Below are 17,186 nucleotides of genomic sequence, written 5' to 3'. Positions count from 1 at the left end.
TTTTACTATGTTTTAATGTTGCAATGTATAAATGACAAATAAAGCTAAAATCTTGTAGTCTGCACTGGAAATCTTGGCCTTCCCACCATTACTGCCTATGTTCAGTGATAACTTGTATTATGAGACATTAAGATTTTCTGTCCTGGACTCAAGAATATTTTTGTTCTTTTGCAGGTTATAAGGCTTTGCTTCGATATGAAGGCTTTGACAATGATTCTAGCCTTGACTTTTGGTGTAACATCTGCGGTTCCGATGTTCATCCAGTCGGCTGGTGTGCAACTAGTGGCAAGCCTTTAGTAACCCCTCGCAGTAAGTGTTCTGCAACTAGTGCAGATCTCTGGTTATATTCCTGTGTGAGACTCTATTGTGTTGTTTCTGTCAGGTGGACTGAAAGCTGAATGTTTTGCTGATGAGAATTTTGAATCAGAACCAGAATTGGGGTTGAGAAGGATAGTAAATCGGCCATGATGGAATGGCAGAGCAGACTCAATGGGCTGAATGGCCTGATTCTGCTCCTATTATCACTGACATGTGAAATTTGTTTTATAGCAGCAGTACAGTGCAATACATAAAATATACTACAACATGAAAAGAGAAATGTACAGTGGATTCCGGTTAATTGGGGCAGTTGTGTTGTGCCATCTATTTGGGTCAACACTGCTTTTCTGAAGCATCACCTTTGGAAGATGTCCTTGATGCTGGGGCATCAAGTGTCTACGATGGAGCCGGCAGAGCTGCAGCCCTCACTATGAAATCCATTGCTACCTCTGAGCTTGTTTCTCTCTGAAATGCTTGTTTGCAACTATGAAGTGAGAACATTGTCGTCTGAGGAACGCTAAGGAGGCTGGCATTTCTGTTACGTGCATGATTTGGCAGATGCTGAAAATCTTCAGCAAAACACAAAAATGCCTGAACTCAGCAAGTTGGGCAGTATCTGTGGAGGGGAATAAACAGTTGACGTTTAAGACTGAGACCCTTCATCAGGACTGGAAAGGAAGGAGGCAGGTGGTAGGTGAGGGTAAGGGGTACACGTTCACAGGTGGTAGGTGAGGGTTAGGAGTACACGTTGGCAGGTGGTAGGTGAGGGTAAAGGTGGGTGGGTGGGGAAGGGGTGATGAAATAAGAATCTGGGAGGGGGTAGGTGGAAGAGCTGAGGGGCTGATAAAGAAACCTGATGAAGGACAGTGCGCCATCGGAGGGGAACCAGAAGGAAGTAATGTACAAGTGGAGAGAAGAGGAGTGAGAGGTGAACCAGAATGGGGAATGGAAAAAGAGAGAATTGGAGGGGGGGAGAAGTTAGAGAAATCAACGTTCATGCCATCAGGTTGGAGGCTACTCAGGTGGAATGAGTTGCTGCTCCAACGTGAGAGTAACGTGAGAGTGGCCTCAACATGGCAATAGAGGAGGCCGTGGACTGACTCCCTTCATCCTCTTCATTACCAATCTATATTACAAATATCGGTTATAACTGTCTCTAGCCATTCTTCTGCAGGACCTCATGTTCACATGTAGAGAGCACACCTTTTCCACAACTGTCATCTGGCAGGTCTTCCATTTAGTCAGCCCAGTCCATCACAGGCAAAGCTTTCTTCGCCATTAAGTACATGGTGTGCTGCCACAAGAAAGCAGTATCCATCACTAAAGGTCCCCACTACTGAGGCCATGCTCCTTTCTCACGACTACCATCGGGCAGGTGGTACAAGAGTCTTGAGTCCCACACCGCCAGGTTCAGGAACAGTTATTACCCTCCAACCATCAGGCTCCTGAACCAGAGGGGATAACTTCACTCACCTCAGCACTGAACTGATTTTGTGAAGTACAGACTCACTTTCAAGGACTCTTTACAGCTGATGTTCTCAGTATAATTTTTTATTTGCACAATCATTGCTTTTGCATAATTTTTCATAAATTCTGTTGTATTTCTTTCCCACATATGTCAGCGGGAAAATGAGTCTCAAGATAGTATATGTCAACACATAACAACTTGGATAATAAATTTACTTTGAGACTGTTTTACCTTTGTCATTGATGTTTTTTATTCCATTTCATGCTTCCATCACCTTGGTTTGGGTTGGTTTGTCCTGGCACTCTGAACCTCTTCAAATTGCATTCACAACCCTCACTCTGTTTCCAAATACCACCATGATCTGCTCCGTGAATGCCTTCAGACTCTTGTGAAATTCGTAGATCTCATACTTCTTCCTGTCTGTTCATTTTGCTCTATCATTGCTGGCTGTCTTCACACTTGATTTCCACATCAGAATTCCTTTGCCATTCTCAAGCCACTTTAGCTGACAATTGTTTAATTTGGGTATGTTTGCAAAGTGTCTTTTCCACGACCTCAAAGTTCAAAATAAATTTATTATCAAAGTACATATGTCACCATATACAACCCTGAGATTCATTTTCTTATGGGCATACACAACAAGTCCATAATAGAATAATAACCATAATGGAATTAATGAAAGACTGCACCAACTTGGGCAATCAACCAGTATGCAAAAGACAACCAGCTGTGCAAATACTAAAAGAAAGACAATAATAAATAAATAATAAATATCAGGAACATGAGATGAGTCCTCGAAACTGAGTCCATCAGGTGTGGGAACAGTTCAGTGATGGGGCAAGTGAAGTTGTCCCCTTTGGTATAAGAGCCTGATGTTTGAGCGGTAATAACTGTTCCTGAACCTGTTCCTAAGCTCCTGTACCACCTTCCCAATGGCAGCAGTGTGAAGAGAGCGTGGCCTGTGTGGTGGGGTCCTTGACGATGGACGCTGCTTTCCAGCGACAGCGCTTTGTGTAGATGTGATCAGTGGTGGGGAGGGTTTCATCTGTGATCGATTGGGCTGTATCTGCTGCTTTTTGTAGAATTTTCCATTCAAGGGAATTGGTGTTTCCATACCAGGCTGTGATGTAACCAGTCAATCACACACCTATAGAAGTTTCTCAGTTTTAGATGTCATGCCGAATCTTTGCAAACTGCTGTGGAAGTAGAGATGCTGCTGTGCTTTCCTGAGTATCAAACTGCAACATGTATGAGCATGGAAAGCCCTGTTTCTTCTGCTAAATTCACAAGTATTCTGGGTGGAAACTCCTCTTGCAATATGATTCAAAGTTCACAATAAGTTTATAATGAAAGTATGTAGTATATGTCACCATATACTACCCTGAGATTCTCATTTTTGCAGGCATTCACACTAGAACAAATACAATAGAGTTAATGAAAAGCTACACACAAAGACCAACAAGCAACCCGTGTGCAAAAGAATACAGACTGCAAATACAAAACAAATAATAAATAAATGAATAATACCGAGAACATGATTTACTATAAATGATACGGAGCACTGCTTAAATACAGAATTTCCTGTGTAATTCTTGCTGTATTACTTCCCCAGCTATCCAACATAAATACACAAACTGGAAAGCTTTCCTTGTGAAAAGATTAACTGGTGCAAAGACTCTTCCACCGGACTTCCGCACACAGGTAGGTTGCCATCTCCTCGCTCAGCAGCATTGATTTAGTAGGCCCTCCGTTGATCAGGGCCTACCGTGGATGTTGCATCCTAGCTGTCTGCGTGAGCCAGGGCGGTACAAATGGAAAACGAGCAAGCTCCTCCTCTCCACGCAGCTGATAATCCAAAGCAACAGTATGGTTTGGTACCAGAGGTGTCCTGAGTATCCAGTCAGTGTTGAACTCGACGCTGGGCTGCCTTAGGGACGCCATGAATTTGAATTATTCTCAATCATAATTCATTCAATGTGCGGTGATGTGGTAGCCTAGCAGTTAGTGCAGTGTTTTACAGGATCAGTGATTGGGGTTCAATTCCCATCGCTGTCTGTTAGGAGTTTGTACTTTCTCCCCATGACCATGTGAGTTTCCTCCGGGAGCTCTGGTTTCCTTCCATATTCCAAAGACGTATGAGTTAGGGTTAGTAAGTGGTGGGCATGCTATGTTGCCAGTAGAAGTGTGGTGACCCCAGCACAATCTTTGCCAATTTGATTTGATCCAAAACAATGCACTTTATGTTTCATTGAACATGTGACAAATAAGACAAATCTTTAATCTTTAAATAATTTCTCCTTGTTTCTTCTCGTGTTGCTGTGCTGTCAATCTGCCCTTGGTTTTCCTACCACATTTGTGAGCCTTGTCTGTGATTCTGCAGCTTGTCCCCATTGATGCTTAACACGTATCCAGTGTGGGTAGTTTTCAAACCCAAGGGCAACAATGTTTATGGTATGTTTCTTGGCAGTGTGGAGGAGCAGGGGGATCTTGGGGCCCATATTCTTAGATCCCTCAAAGTTGGTATGCAAGTTGACAGGGTGGGATAAAAGGTTTATGGTGTGATGGCCTTCATTAGTCAAGGGAATTGAGTTCAAGAGCCGTGAGATAATGTTGCAGAGAGCATGTCCTGGGTGATGAGAAATGGCCTCTAACCAAGTAACCTTCCCTGACCCCTCATCACATTATATATTTCCATCAGACCTTAATTCTCCTCCAAAGAAAACAGTCTCTGCTTCTCTTGTCAATCTTTGTAACAATGTTCCTCAATGCAGGAACAATTCTTGTTCCTCTCCAGTGTTTCCACATCCTTTAAGTAATAAAATTAGATTTGAATTTGTTTACCGTTAACCGATGCTGGTTTTCTACAAAGGTTAGATTTTGTAATCTATTGTCACATTCATTGCTTTATTAATCATTTCTTCAACCTACTCTCACTTTCTATGACGTGCACCTATGCTCCTATTGCTCTCTGCTTGTGCACCCCTTTAACCTGTATCCTTTATCCTATACGGCGTGTAGTGTGCTGATCATCGTTCGTCAGGGGATTGCATTCAAGAGCTGCGAGGTAACATTGCAGCTCTATAAGGCCCTGGTTAGAGTACTGTGTTTATTTCTGGTCACCTCAATATAGTGCTTCAGGCAAACAAATGTGGTTGCTTCTCTTTACTGATGTCCCAGTGTTTTACAGGTTGTTGAGAGCATGCAGTATCCTTTCAAAACTGCCATGCGTGTAGAAGTTGTGGATAAGACGCACCTCTGCCGAACACGGATAGCGGTCGTTGAAAGCATCGTGGGAGGTCGTTTGCGTCTGATTTATGAGGAGTGTGATGACGGAACTGATGATTTCTGGTGTCACATGCTAAGCCCCCTCATTCATCCGATTGGTTGGTCACGGAGTATTGGACACAGGTTCAAACGGTCAGGTAAGAGCAAAGTTCAAATCATTTTATGGAAACTATTTATAGGATGGAATTTATTCTTTTGGGCTTGGTCAGCTCTGTGTGCACCTAAAGGCTTTGAAAGGTGGCGGCACCATGAGCTGAGGGTGTAGGTAGTTTCTTCATGAAAGATTGAATGGGTGAGGTTGTGACACTTGCCTTGGTTAATGTTGTTACTGGTATTTTTTTTTTGAACAAGTATAGGGGTAAAATCTGCATGGCAGAGCCTGTCAGTGAGGCTGTTGCATAAGGAGTGTGTGTGTGTGTGTGTGTATTATCAGTGCACTGATATAGCAGAGGGTCTCTGATAATAGACCAGCACCAAAGGAAAAGAAGGTGATGGACATCAGGGCCAGGGTGGGGGAGGTAAAGGGGGAGTGAGGTGGGAGAGGCTCTTGTTGAAGCCTGTGTTATGCAAATATTGGCTGTGAACTTCCTATCTTTGGGAGAATTAATCTGAACCTTTGTTTTTATTTAACTTGGTGGCAAATTGGTTTTCATCCAAGTTGTACTTTGCATCTTGTTTAACATTTTATGATTGTCATCCCAGGTAAAGCTTGGCTGCACACCATCTCAAGGTTTAATTACACTTCTAACTTCCTTTTTCTTTCAGATGGTTCAAAGAAGCAGGAAGGACACTGTGACGCTGCTGCACAATTGTTTGCAAAGGTAAGAAGTTCTGTGCTGGAGAGCTGCAGGTACTAATTACTACAGTGGATTTCAGTTAATTGGGACTCGTCAGGATCAATACTTTTGGGCCCAATTAAGCGGATTCCCCAATTAGCCGAAGCTTCATGGAAATAGTTAAAAAGGTATTAAAAAAAACAAACCACTGTTTAAGTGAGTAACAAATTATGTATTAAATGAAATGCAGAACAAATTCGAAAGATACAATACTATTACAATACTATAAAAAAGTGTATTAGTTCCTAATAGTTATCAACGGAAGGACTCATCCAGTGTATGCTGCTGTGTTCTACAAAATCAGGGTAGACACCTAGTGCAAATAATGGACTTCCTTCATACAATGCTTTTGATGATTGCATCTTCCAAATCTCTATTTTCATTGTAACATTTAAGATGATCATAGATACCTTCAAAATTCTTAACAATTCCTAACTTGTTGAAGTAGTGAAATTGTTTCATTTCCACTCCCGGCCATTTCTGGCAGCTCCAAGCTTAAATGCTTGAAACCACAGTGAACAAAACTGCTTTGAATTCTCTTACAGCTATCAGTGACAAAATGACTGCTTTTTGAACACCAGCACAGTAAACTGATAAAACTGTTCACTCTAAGCATGAGCACTCTAACAGCCACACACGTGCTTGTGACTGACGCAGTTAGAAAATGTTCAGCAGCAGTCTCCTAATCCAGTTAAGTAGCACAGTGTCCCAAATGAACGAAGGGAATCCTGGTTATTTTATCGATTGGTTTTTGCTCTTTAAGAGTTGTCCCAAATAAGTGGCTGCCCCAGTTAACCGATGGCTCAATTAACTGGAATTCACTGTGTTTAGATCCAAGGCTGAGCAATATCAGGATGCCATTAGCTTAATTGATGGTGTTCATATTTTGAAGCTATATGTGTTTTTAAAAGTAAAACTCTGCTGAATGAAGTGTATATTACTTCACAGCAGGTTGCAATTTGACTGTGTAATGCTTAAAAACTTAATGAGTGAGTTGTGATAGATGAGATACTTGGTACAATGGTAATGCTTTAATAGGCTTGTTGAATGTGAATAGTGAGCTTTAAAACAAACAAAACACCTCTGCTTTTTTAAAAAAATAGAGCACTACAGCAGAGAAGCAAGCTCTTCAGCCTATCTAGTCTGTGCTGAACAGTTGTGATTGTTTTGTGTCTCCCAATCTTTAGGTAAAGGATGTGGACCAAAGTGGTGAGTGGTTCCAGGAAGGGATGAAGCTGGAAGCAATCGACCCTCTGAATCTCTCTGCTATCTGTGTGGCAACAGTCAGAAAGGTGAGCTCTCATAGAAATGTCTACCGTTTCTTTGTTTCCATAAGATATAGGAGCAGAATTAGGCCAATGAGTCTGCTGTGCTATTTCATCATGGCTGATCCATTTTTCCTCTCAGCCCCAGTATCCTACCTTCCCCCACCCATATCCCTCATGCCCTGACCAATCAAGAATACGAGACCGTAAGATGTAGGAACAGAATTAGGCCATTTGGCCCATTGAGTCTACTCTGTCATCAGATTCTGTGATTGGGGAAGCAAGAGACTGCAGATATTTGAATCTGAAGTTGAAATGTAAACTGCTGGAAGACATTGACAAATAGCATCTTTGGAGGCAAAAGGGATGTGTCAGTGTTCTGTGAGATGCAGCATCACAACTGGATGAAGAGCAGTTGGGGGGGAGCGAGGAGGGTTGAGACACGTAAATTGTGGGACGTTGCAGACAGAGCAGATGCCTTGCTGAATGCTCCCGTAGTCTACACTTGGTCACATTGTGACCACTGAATGTAATAGACCAGATTGCAGATTTTGTCTCACCTCAAAGAGCTGCTTGGGTCCCTGGATGGTGATGAGAAGAGGAGGTGAAGGGAAAGTATTGCACCTCCTGCGTTTGCAGGGGAATATGCTAGTGAACAGTGAGGGGTGGGTGTACCGGGGAGTTGTGAAGAGAGTGGTCTCTACAGTAAACGGGGGTGGGGGGGTGGCTGGGTGTTGTGGGAAAGTTATGACTGATGGTGCGATCCCTTTGGAGCTAGTGGCAATGGTGGAGGGTGATATGCTGGATGCAGAGGCTGGTAGAGTTAAAAGTTAGGGACAAGAGAATTCTTATCACTGTTCTAACTCGAGAGTGGCTGTGTTAGAGAAAACGTGCATGAGATGGAGGAGATATACTCAACGTTCAATAGTAAAACTACCAGTTTTTAAATTCCTTTTGTGCCTTTATGGTGGCAATCTAATCTAATCTAAGAATTAAACAGTATGATTCTACATCACCTTGAGTACTGAGATTTGTTACTTCCTGCTTTTGCATGTACGCTTGTTGTTTAGGTGCAACAAATAGTTAAAGGTATAATAGTTGAAGGTATATCTGACATAAGAATCCATCCATTAATGAAGGGTGGAGTCCGAGTGTTATACTGGTTTAACCGGTTACACTGGCTGTGAGAAGTTAAAGTGTATTTTCAAAACTCGACAAACCCAAATAAAGAACTTTTGTATTGCATTTGTGTAAACCTAACAAAGTTAAGATATTTGAAATGGTGTGTGCCCATGATGTGAAGTCTGTGCATATGTGTAAACTCATGTGGTTACTCAGTTAAACTTGACGAGGTCAGGTAGAACTGAACCCACCCCATCCTGCTGTTATGCTGACCATTTAGCCTAGATCCAAGATCAATTTAACTCTTTCAATAACCCCATAAAGCACTGGGACATCACTAATGGAAGCAAAGCAATTAGCTTCACCCATCCTTTTCCTGAAGCACACTTCATGCTACAGGGGTCTACTAATGCCCATCAAACTCATTAAACACAGGTAATGGCTTCCATCTTAATTGGGTCCCCAAGGAAGGATTATGATAGAAACTCCCAACTTTATGTCAGCTGCAGAACTTAACAATCCTGATAATATCTGCATTGTTTGGACCAACTGTTGGATCAGCTAACACAAGGAGAATTGCTAAACACTTACTTAGAACAATACAGCACAGTACAGGCCCTTCGGTCCACAATCTTGTGCTGACTTTTTAACCTTGCTTCAAGATCAATCTAACCCTTCCCTCACACATAGCCCTCAATTTTTCTGTTAACCATGTGTCTGTCTAAGAGTCTCTTAAACCTCCTGAATATGTCTCTCTTACCACTGCCCCTGGCAGCTTGCTCCACTCACCCACCACTCTGTGTGTAAAACAAAAATACGGCTGACATGCCCCCTATACTTCCCTTAAATCACCTGAAAAGTTTTATCTCCCGATATTACCCATTTCCACAAGGAAAAAGTCTCTGGCTGAACACACACTCTATGCCTCTTATCATATTGTACTCCACTAACACTGGATGTTAAAGAACTGCTATGAATTTCTGTTGAATGTTATGTAAGTGAAACGTGTTGATCTGTTTTTATAAAATAATTTATTTTGTCAATCTTTTTCATTTTATTGGAAGTGAAGAGACTTTTGCTACCCTAGTTCCAGTTGAATTTCTCAGTAGAATGGGAATCAGAATCGTTACTAATGATGTGAAAGTTGTTTTATGGGAGCAGTACAGTGCAAGGCATAAAATATAGTATAAAATACAATGAAAGACATATACAGTATATGTGTGTGTTTCTAAGTACATGTGTGCGTATATATTATGCATACACACACACACACACACACACACACACACACACACACACACACACACACACTCACACACACACACACACACACACACACACACACACACACACACACACACTCACTCACTCACTCACTCACTCACTCACTCACTCACTCACTCACACTCACTCACTCACTCACTCACTCACTCACTCACTCACTCACTCACTCACTCACTCACAGACACACACACACACACACACACACACACACACACACACACACACACACAATATAAAATTAAGTAGTGCAAAACTAGTGGTGTGTGAAAGGGCAATCTAGAGTGAATGGAGAGTCTGATAGTAGGATGGTGTGATCGGTGGAGTGCAATTTTTTTGGGGATAACCACAACAAATCTGACTTGTGGGTTCCTGTGCTCTTCCATTTCTCAGTAAGGAACTGCCCTTGCGTAGCGAGGGCCCTGATGAAGTTATGGGGAGAAGGCAGGAGAAGGGGTTTGAGATCAACCGTGGTGGAGCAGACTCAATGGGCTGAATAGCCTAATTCTGCTCCTTTGTCTTACGGCCTTATGCTGATTGTATTCAGGAGTGTTGATCTTTTCAAGGTTCAAAGTATATTTATTTTGTATACTATATACAATCTTGAGATTTGTCTTCTTGTAGGCAGCCACAAAACGAAGAAACACAATAAAATCCAGTTAAAAACAAACTCTCACAACAAACTGTCAAACACCCATTGTGTGAAAAAAGAACAAATTGCACACACAATTAAAAGAAAGACAAGTAAACAAATAACATTCAGAACGTGAACTGCAAAGTCCCTGAAAGCAAGTCCGGGGCCATGAGCCAGTTCAGTGCTGAGGTGCCTTGATCAAAGCGCACAAATATAAAAAAAATTGGTGTAATTGAAAACACATAGAGCATGAACTGCAGACCTTTTGTACTTGGTGCATTTGTTACTGGTAGCAGTGGGTTGCTGTGGTGCTGACAATATCATGTTGTAAACCCTTCACCGTGTAACTCCACCAGGAAGAGAAAGAGGAAGTCGAGGGAACACGCACCAGTCCTCATCAAGGGGTCTGCAGTAGAAAGGGTGATACAATGAAATGTCTATATTTCAGTCAGAGTTTGAGGAGGCTTGCTATATCACCAAAGCTTGCAAATTTCTATAATGTACATACTGTGGAGAGCATTCTAACTGGTTGCGCCCCCCGTCTGGTATGGAGGGGCCACTGCAGAGGGTTGTATACTCAGCCAGCTCCATCATGGGCATGAGTCTCCCCAGCAACCAGGAAATCTTCAAAAGGTGATGCCTCAGAACAGTGGCTTCCTTCATTAAGGACCCCTATCACCCAGGACATGCCCTCTTCTCATTGCTACCATCAGGGGGGAGGTTCAGGAGCCTGCAGACATCGTCAATGATACAGGACCCCCATCACCCAGGACATGCCCTCTTCTCATTGCTACCATCAGGGGGGAGGTACAGGAGCCTGCAGACATCGTCATTGATACAGGACCCCCATCACCCAGGACATGCCCTCTTCTCATTGCTACCATCAGTGGGGAGGTTCAGGAGCCTAAAGGCACACATTTAGTGATTCAGAAACAGCTTACTACTTGAATAAGTGGTGCTTTGCACTACCTACTTTAATTTTATATCTGTATTTCTTATTGTAGTTTATAGTTTTTTTAAAATTATTTTTTAATCCTGCCTCAAAACAACAGGTTTCACCACATATAACAGTGATATCATATCTGATTCTGATTATGGTTGAGGCTCTATTAAACTAATGCCTTACTGAATCAGAATCAAGTTTATTATCACTGATGTGTCATGGAATTTGTTGTTTTGTGGCAGTGGTACAGTGCAATACATAAAATTACTATAATTACCATTAACAAATACACATGTTTATAAAATAAATTGTGTAAAAAGAGAGCACCAAGAGTGAGGTAGTGTTCATGGGTTTATTGTCCATTCAGAAATCTGATGGCAGAGGGGAAGAAACTGTTCCTGAAACGTTGAGTGTGTCTCATGCTCGTGCATGTCTTCCCTGATGGTAGAAATGGGACAAGGGATTGTCCTGGGTGGTGAGCATTTTTAATGATGGATGCAGTCTTCATGCAGTTGATGGGTATTGGGAAGTCTAATGCTCAAGATGGAGTTGGCTGAGTTTGCAACCCTCTGCAGCCTTTCCAATCCTAGGCAGTGGTGTCTCCATATTAGAGAGAATGCTCTCCACAGTGCATCTATAGGAACTTGCTAGAGTCTTTGGTGACATACTGTACCAAATGTTCTCTGACTCTTAATGAAGTATAGCCGCTGATGTGCCTTCTTCATAATCACATCAGTATATTGGGCCAAAGATGATCTTTGGAAATGTTGACACCCAGTGATTTGAAACTGCTGATCCTTTCCACTGCGGACCCCTTGATGAGGACTAGTGTGTGTCCCCCAACTTCCCCTTCGTGAAATCCACAATCGATTCCTTTGTCTTATTGACGCTGAGTGCAAGGTTGTTGCATCGTCATTGTAAATTTTAAAAGCTAACAGGTTTTGTAACAGTTTGACTCTCCTCTTGTGAAGTAGGGCTGCTTTGTTGTCCTCAATATTCCTGCTTTGTACTGTGGACTGATCGTCACTGTTAAATTAGCGTTTTCTGCCTGTGCTTTTCACCCAATCTGGTGAATTTCTCTTTCTCTTGTCAGGTATTGGCAGAGGGCTACTTGATGATTGGTATCGATGGCTCGGAGGCAGCAGATGGTTCAGACTGGTTTTGCTATCACTCCACGTCACCATCCATCTTCCCCGTAGGATTCTGTGAAATTAATAAGATTGAACTGACACCCCCTCGAGGTAACGTCTTTCTCTCAAGGCAATGCCGTACAGTTTGAAAATTGAGCATTATTGATAAAGTATGAATGTTCCTAATTGTCCATGGGGTCTGCTTTCATATTTCTGTTGGAAAGATACTGCTGTTTCCTTGGCTAATAATATAATTTCCCTGGTGTCAGAGATGGCTCTCAAATTCTCCCAAAGCACCAATTCTCATCAAGTTCTGTAACCCAGTTAGACATAGAATGTAGAAGTCCAGCACAATACAGGTCCTTGGTCCACAGTAGTGTGCTGATCTACTCTTCCCTCTCACAAAACCCTCTACTTTGCTATCATCCATCTGCCTATCTTAAGAGTCTCTTAAATGTTCCTAATATGTCTGCCTATACCACCACCCCTGGCAGCGTGTTCCACACACCCACCACTCTCTGGGTTTAAAAAAAACTTGCCTCCTATATTCTCCTATTCTTTCCCCCAATCATCTTAAAATTATGCTCCACTCATATTAATCAAAGACTCTGGCTTGTCCATCCTCTCTTTGCCTCTTATCATCTTGTATACCTGTATCGAGACATCTCTAATTCTCCTGTGGTCCGAAGAGGGAAGCCCTAGCTCGCTCAACGTATCCTCATAATACACCCTCTAATCCAGGCGGCATCCTGGTGAATCTCTTCTGCACCCTCTCTAATCCAGGTAGCATCCTGGTGAATCTCTTCTGCACCCTCTCTAATCCAGGCAGCATCCTGGTGAATCTCCTCTGCACCCTCTCTAATCCAGGCAGCATCCTGGTAAATCTGCTCTGCACCCTCTCTAATCTCTTGTTTAAGGAGCTTTTCATATATTACTTCAATTTTTTTTCTCTCTCCCTCTTCTAAGTATTACCATCTTGTACACCTCTATCAAGTCACCTCTGATCTGCTTTGCTCCAGAGAGAAAAGCCCTAGCTCACTCAACCTATCCATCGCTATTACCAGGATAGCTTGTCTAGGTATGAAATACTACAGGGAAAGAAACTTGGAGCTGATCCTGAAAGAAGTGGTCTTATTTTTGAACGGTACATCTCCAGGGACTCTACCTTCCACATTGCTTAGTCTTACATATAGTTTCTATAAGCCCGACTAAGTGGCTCCCTTCTGTTATAGTATTTTTGTAGGTGAAATTTGGAACTAGCGTAGGAGTTGAGAAATATTAGTGGCTTTATTTTGATTGTGCATACAAACCTGCAACAGTGCAATGCTGATTTCAATACAACACAGTTACTGTGTACCGTGTCCACATCTCCATCTCCCTGTACCAGTTCAGACCATTAGACACGAGCAGATTTAGGCAGTTTGGCCCATCGTGGCTGATCCGCCATTCCATCATGGCTGATTTATTATCCTTCTCAGCCCCATTGTCCTGCTTTCTCTTTGACACTGTTAATAATCAAGAACCTGTCAAGCTCCATTCTAAATATACCCGATGACTTGGCCTCCATAGCTATCTGTGGCAATGAATTTCAAGATTCAAAACCCACTGGCCAAAGAAATTCCTCCTCAACTCTGTTCTAAATGGACATCCTCCTATTCTGAGGCTGGGCCCTCTGGTGCTAGACTCCCCACCATAGGGAAATGTCCACTCTCTGTAAGCCTTTCACTATTCATCAGAAGCAGGTTTGATATCACCGCCATATGTTGTGAAATATGTTGATCTGCGACGGCAGTGCATTGCAATACTTAATAATAAAAACTGGATTACTGTAAGAAATATATTTGGAAATCTGGTGGCAGAGGGAAAGAAACTGTTCCTAAAGTGTTGAGTGTGTGCCTTCAGGATCCTGTACCTTCTCCCTGATGGTAGCAATGAGAAGAGGGCATGGCCTGGATGAAGGGGGTCTTTGATGGTGGGTGCCATCTTTTTGAGGCCTCGTTCCATGAAGATGAGCTGGATGCCGTGACGGAGCTGACTGAGTTCACAATTTTCAATTTTGTTCAGGATTCCTCCCCTTCCCACCATACCAGATGGTGATGCAGCCAGTTAGAATGTTCTCTGCAGTACATCTGTAGGAGTTTGAGTCTTTGGTGACAAAGCAAATCTCCTTAAACTCCTAATGAATTATAGCCATGGTTGTGCCTTCTTCGAGGATCTATCCTGGGCCGAGCTTATCGATGCAGGTACAGGGATGTTGACACCCAAGAACTTGAAATTGCTCACTCTTACCAGTTCTGACCCCTCAATGTGGACTGGTGATAATGTATGCCTTCGTCTTACACTTTTTGAAGTTCACAATCAATTCTTTGGCCTTGCTGACCCTTGAGTGCAAGGTTGCAATAGGTTTCACTGAGATCCCTCCCCAACCCCCCTATGTAAATTTTAGTGAATGTGGGCTCAGAGCAATCAAACACACCTCGTACATTAACCCTTTCATTCCCATGAACCTCCTCTCGATCGTCTCCAATGCCAGCACATCCTTTCTTGGTTAAGGGGCCCAAAACTGCTCATGATCATCTGTGCAGTTGGTTTTATCCTGTTGAGCAGCCAAATATTTAGACAGTAGTTTGCTGATGTCAGGCCAATAAGATTGAGTAATTTGCTGTCTCTCTTATGGTGATGGTAACTCCTTTGCAGGCTGCACCAAATTACCTTTTAAGTGGTTCGACTACCTTCGGGAAATGGGATCTGTTGCAGCACCAGTCAAACTGTTCAACAAGGTGAGAGCACAAGTTATCAAATATCTAAACTGCTTTCTTTATCATCTTTATTAAACTTTTAAGCAGTATGCTTATCCCATAAAATCTGTAATTGTATATTAGGATTCTGATCTTTATGTACACAGTATTATTTTCTCATTGTGACCTGAGTTAAAGGCTGCTGAGTTTGCAGCCGGTAACTTTGAATGCTTCAGATGTTTAAAACAAAATTTATTATCAAAGTACATATACTGTACAACCCTGAGATTCATTTTCTTCCAGGCATTACGGAAAATACAATAGAATTTCTGAATTTACACGTAAGACTGACAAAATGTGCAAATAAAATAGAATACTGCGGATATGTGTAGTGAAGGTGTTGAATGAGGCTGTTCTGTAACGTGAGGTGCTTCCTCGTGAAGTGAATGTGGTTCCTGTGTTCTGCTGACATAGTGAGATCTACCACCCGTTCTCAGTGTGATTTATTTTCTAATTGCACATTGGTTCTTTATCAATCTTTAGGTATAATTTTCATAAATTCCACTGTTTATTTTCCTCTGAACGTCCACAAGAAAATGAATCTTAGGATTGGTATATGGTAACTAACATACACCAAAATAACTTAAGTTACAAGAGAAAATCTGCAGATGCTGGAAATCTGAGCAACACAAACAAAATGCTTGAGTTCCTCCAGCATTTTTTGTCTAATTTACTTTGGCTTTGAGTCAACCTCAATATTAATCGGAGTTAATAAACACATTTTACATGTTTCCACCATTGCTGCCCTCATCCGCATCTCCCCCATGTCCTGTACATCCATGCTCACCCCATCTTCCCACCTTAACAGTAATAGAGTCCCTCTTGTCCTCTTCGACCACCCATGAGCTTCCACATCTAACGCATCATTCTCCACAACCTATGCTACCTCCAAAGGGTCCCCACCACCAAACACACCTTTACCTCCCACCCCCCCACTCATAACTCTCCATTTCTGCAGGGATTGCTTCTTCTGTAATTCCCTATCCTTTTGTCCCTCCCCACTAATCTCCCTTCTGGCACATGTCCCTACAAATGGACGAAGTGCTATGCCTGCCCATTCACCTCGTCCCTCACCTCCATTCGAGGCCCCAAACAGTCCTTCCAGGTGAGGCAACACTTCACCTGTGAATCTGTTATATCCAGTGTTCTCGATATGGTCTCTTCTACATTGGGGAAACCTGTAATAAACTCGAGTCTGCTTTCCGCTTTGAGCACCTCTGCTCCGTCTGCCAAAAGCGGAACTTCCAGGTGGCCAAACATTTTAATTTCAAGTAACACATACAACACTGGAGGAGCTCAGCAGGCCAGGCAGCATCTATGAAAACGAATCCAGTCGATGTTTCAGGCCAAGATCCTTCAGTGTGATTTTTAATTCCGATTCTCATTCCTGTTCTGACATGTTGGTCTGTGGCCACCCTCACGGTGGAGGAGCAACACCTTATATTCCAACTGGGTGGGTAGCCTCCAACCTGGTGCCGTGAAAAAAAAATCCTCCTCATTCCCTCTTCATTTATTCCCCACTCTGGCTCCTTACTCTTCTCAGCTGCCTACCACCTCCCCGTAGGTCTCCTCCTCCTTCCCTTTCTCCTGTGGTCCACTCTCATCTATCAGACTCCTTCCTCTCACCCCACTTTTTTATTCTGACCTCTTCCCCCTTTCTTTCCGGTCCTTGAAGAATGGTCTCGGCCTGAAACATCGACTGTTTGTTCATTTCCACAGATGCTGCCTGACCTGCTGAGTTCCTCCAGTGTTCGGTGTTGTTACATTTTAAATGGGGTTTTCCAGCCGGGCAACACTAACTCTGTTTTCTGGCGCAGGAAGTTCCAAACCACGGCTTCCGCGTGGGGATGAAGCTGGAGGCAGTGGATTTGATGGAGCCACGCCTGGTGTGTGTAGCCACCGTCACCCGCATTGTGCACCGGCTCCTCAGGATTCACTTCGATGGCTGGGAGGATGAATATGACCAGTGGGTGGACTGTGAATCTCCAGACCTCTACCCGGTGGGCTGGTGTGAGCTGACAGGCTACCAGCTTCAGCCTCCAGCATCCCAGTGTGAGTGATCTCCTCTCCTCCAAAGTCACTATGAAATCCCTTCACAGATCCAGA

At 42.9% G+C, this 17,186-nt stretch overlaps 1 protein-coding gene across 1 annotated transcript in view; it reads left to right on the top strand.

Annotated features, from left to right (window-relative positions):
- Positions 1-17,186, top strand: part of mbtd1 (mbt domain containing 1) — a 78,258-nt gene that overhangs the window by 25,844 nt on the left and 35,228 nt on the right. Inside the window, exons 7-14 of the mRNA XM_073026480.1 lie at positions 175-309; positions 3,399-3,487; positions 4,974-5,208; positions 5,837-5,892; positions 7,095-7,199; positions 12,246-12,393; positions 14,980-15,062; positions 16,898-17,132. Of these exons, the coding sequence (XP_072882581.1) occupies positions 175-309; positions 3,399-3,487; positions 4,974-5,208; positions 5,837-5,892; positions 7,095-7,199; positions 12,246-12,393; positions 14,980-15,062; positions 16,898-17,132 (1,086 nt within the window). The remainder of the gene's footprint in view (positions 1-174; positions 310-3,398; positions 3,488-4,973; positions 5,209-5,836; positions 5,893-7,094; positions 7,200-12,245; positions 12,394-14,979; positions 15,063-16,897; positions 17,133-17,186) is intronic.

Source organism: Hemitrygon akajei, chromosome 22, assembly GCF_048418815.1.
Source record: "Hemitrygon akajei chromosome 22, sHemAka1.3, whole genome shotgun sequence".
Taxonomy (NCBI): Eukaryota; Metazoa; Chordata; class Chondrichthyes; order Myliobatiformes; family Dasyatidae; genus Hemitrygon; species Hemitrygon akajei.
This window is presented reverse-complemented; position numbering and strand designations above follow the sequence as displayed.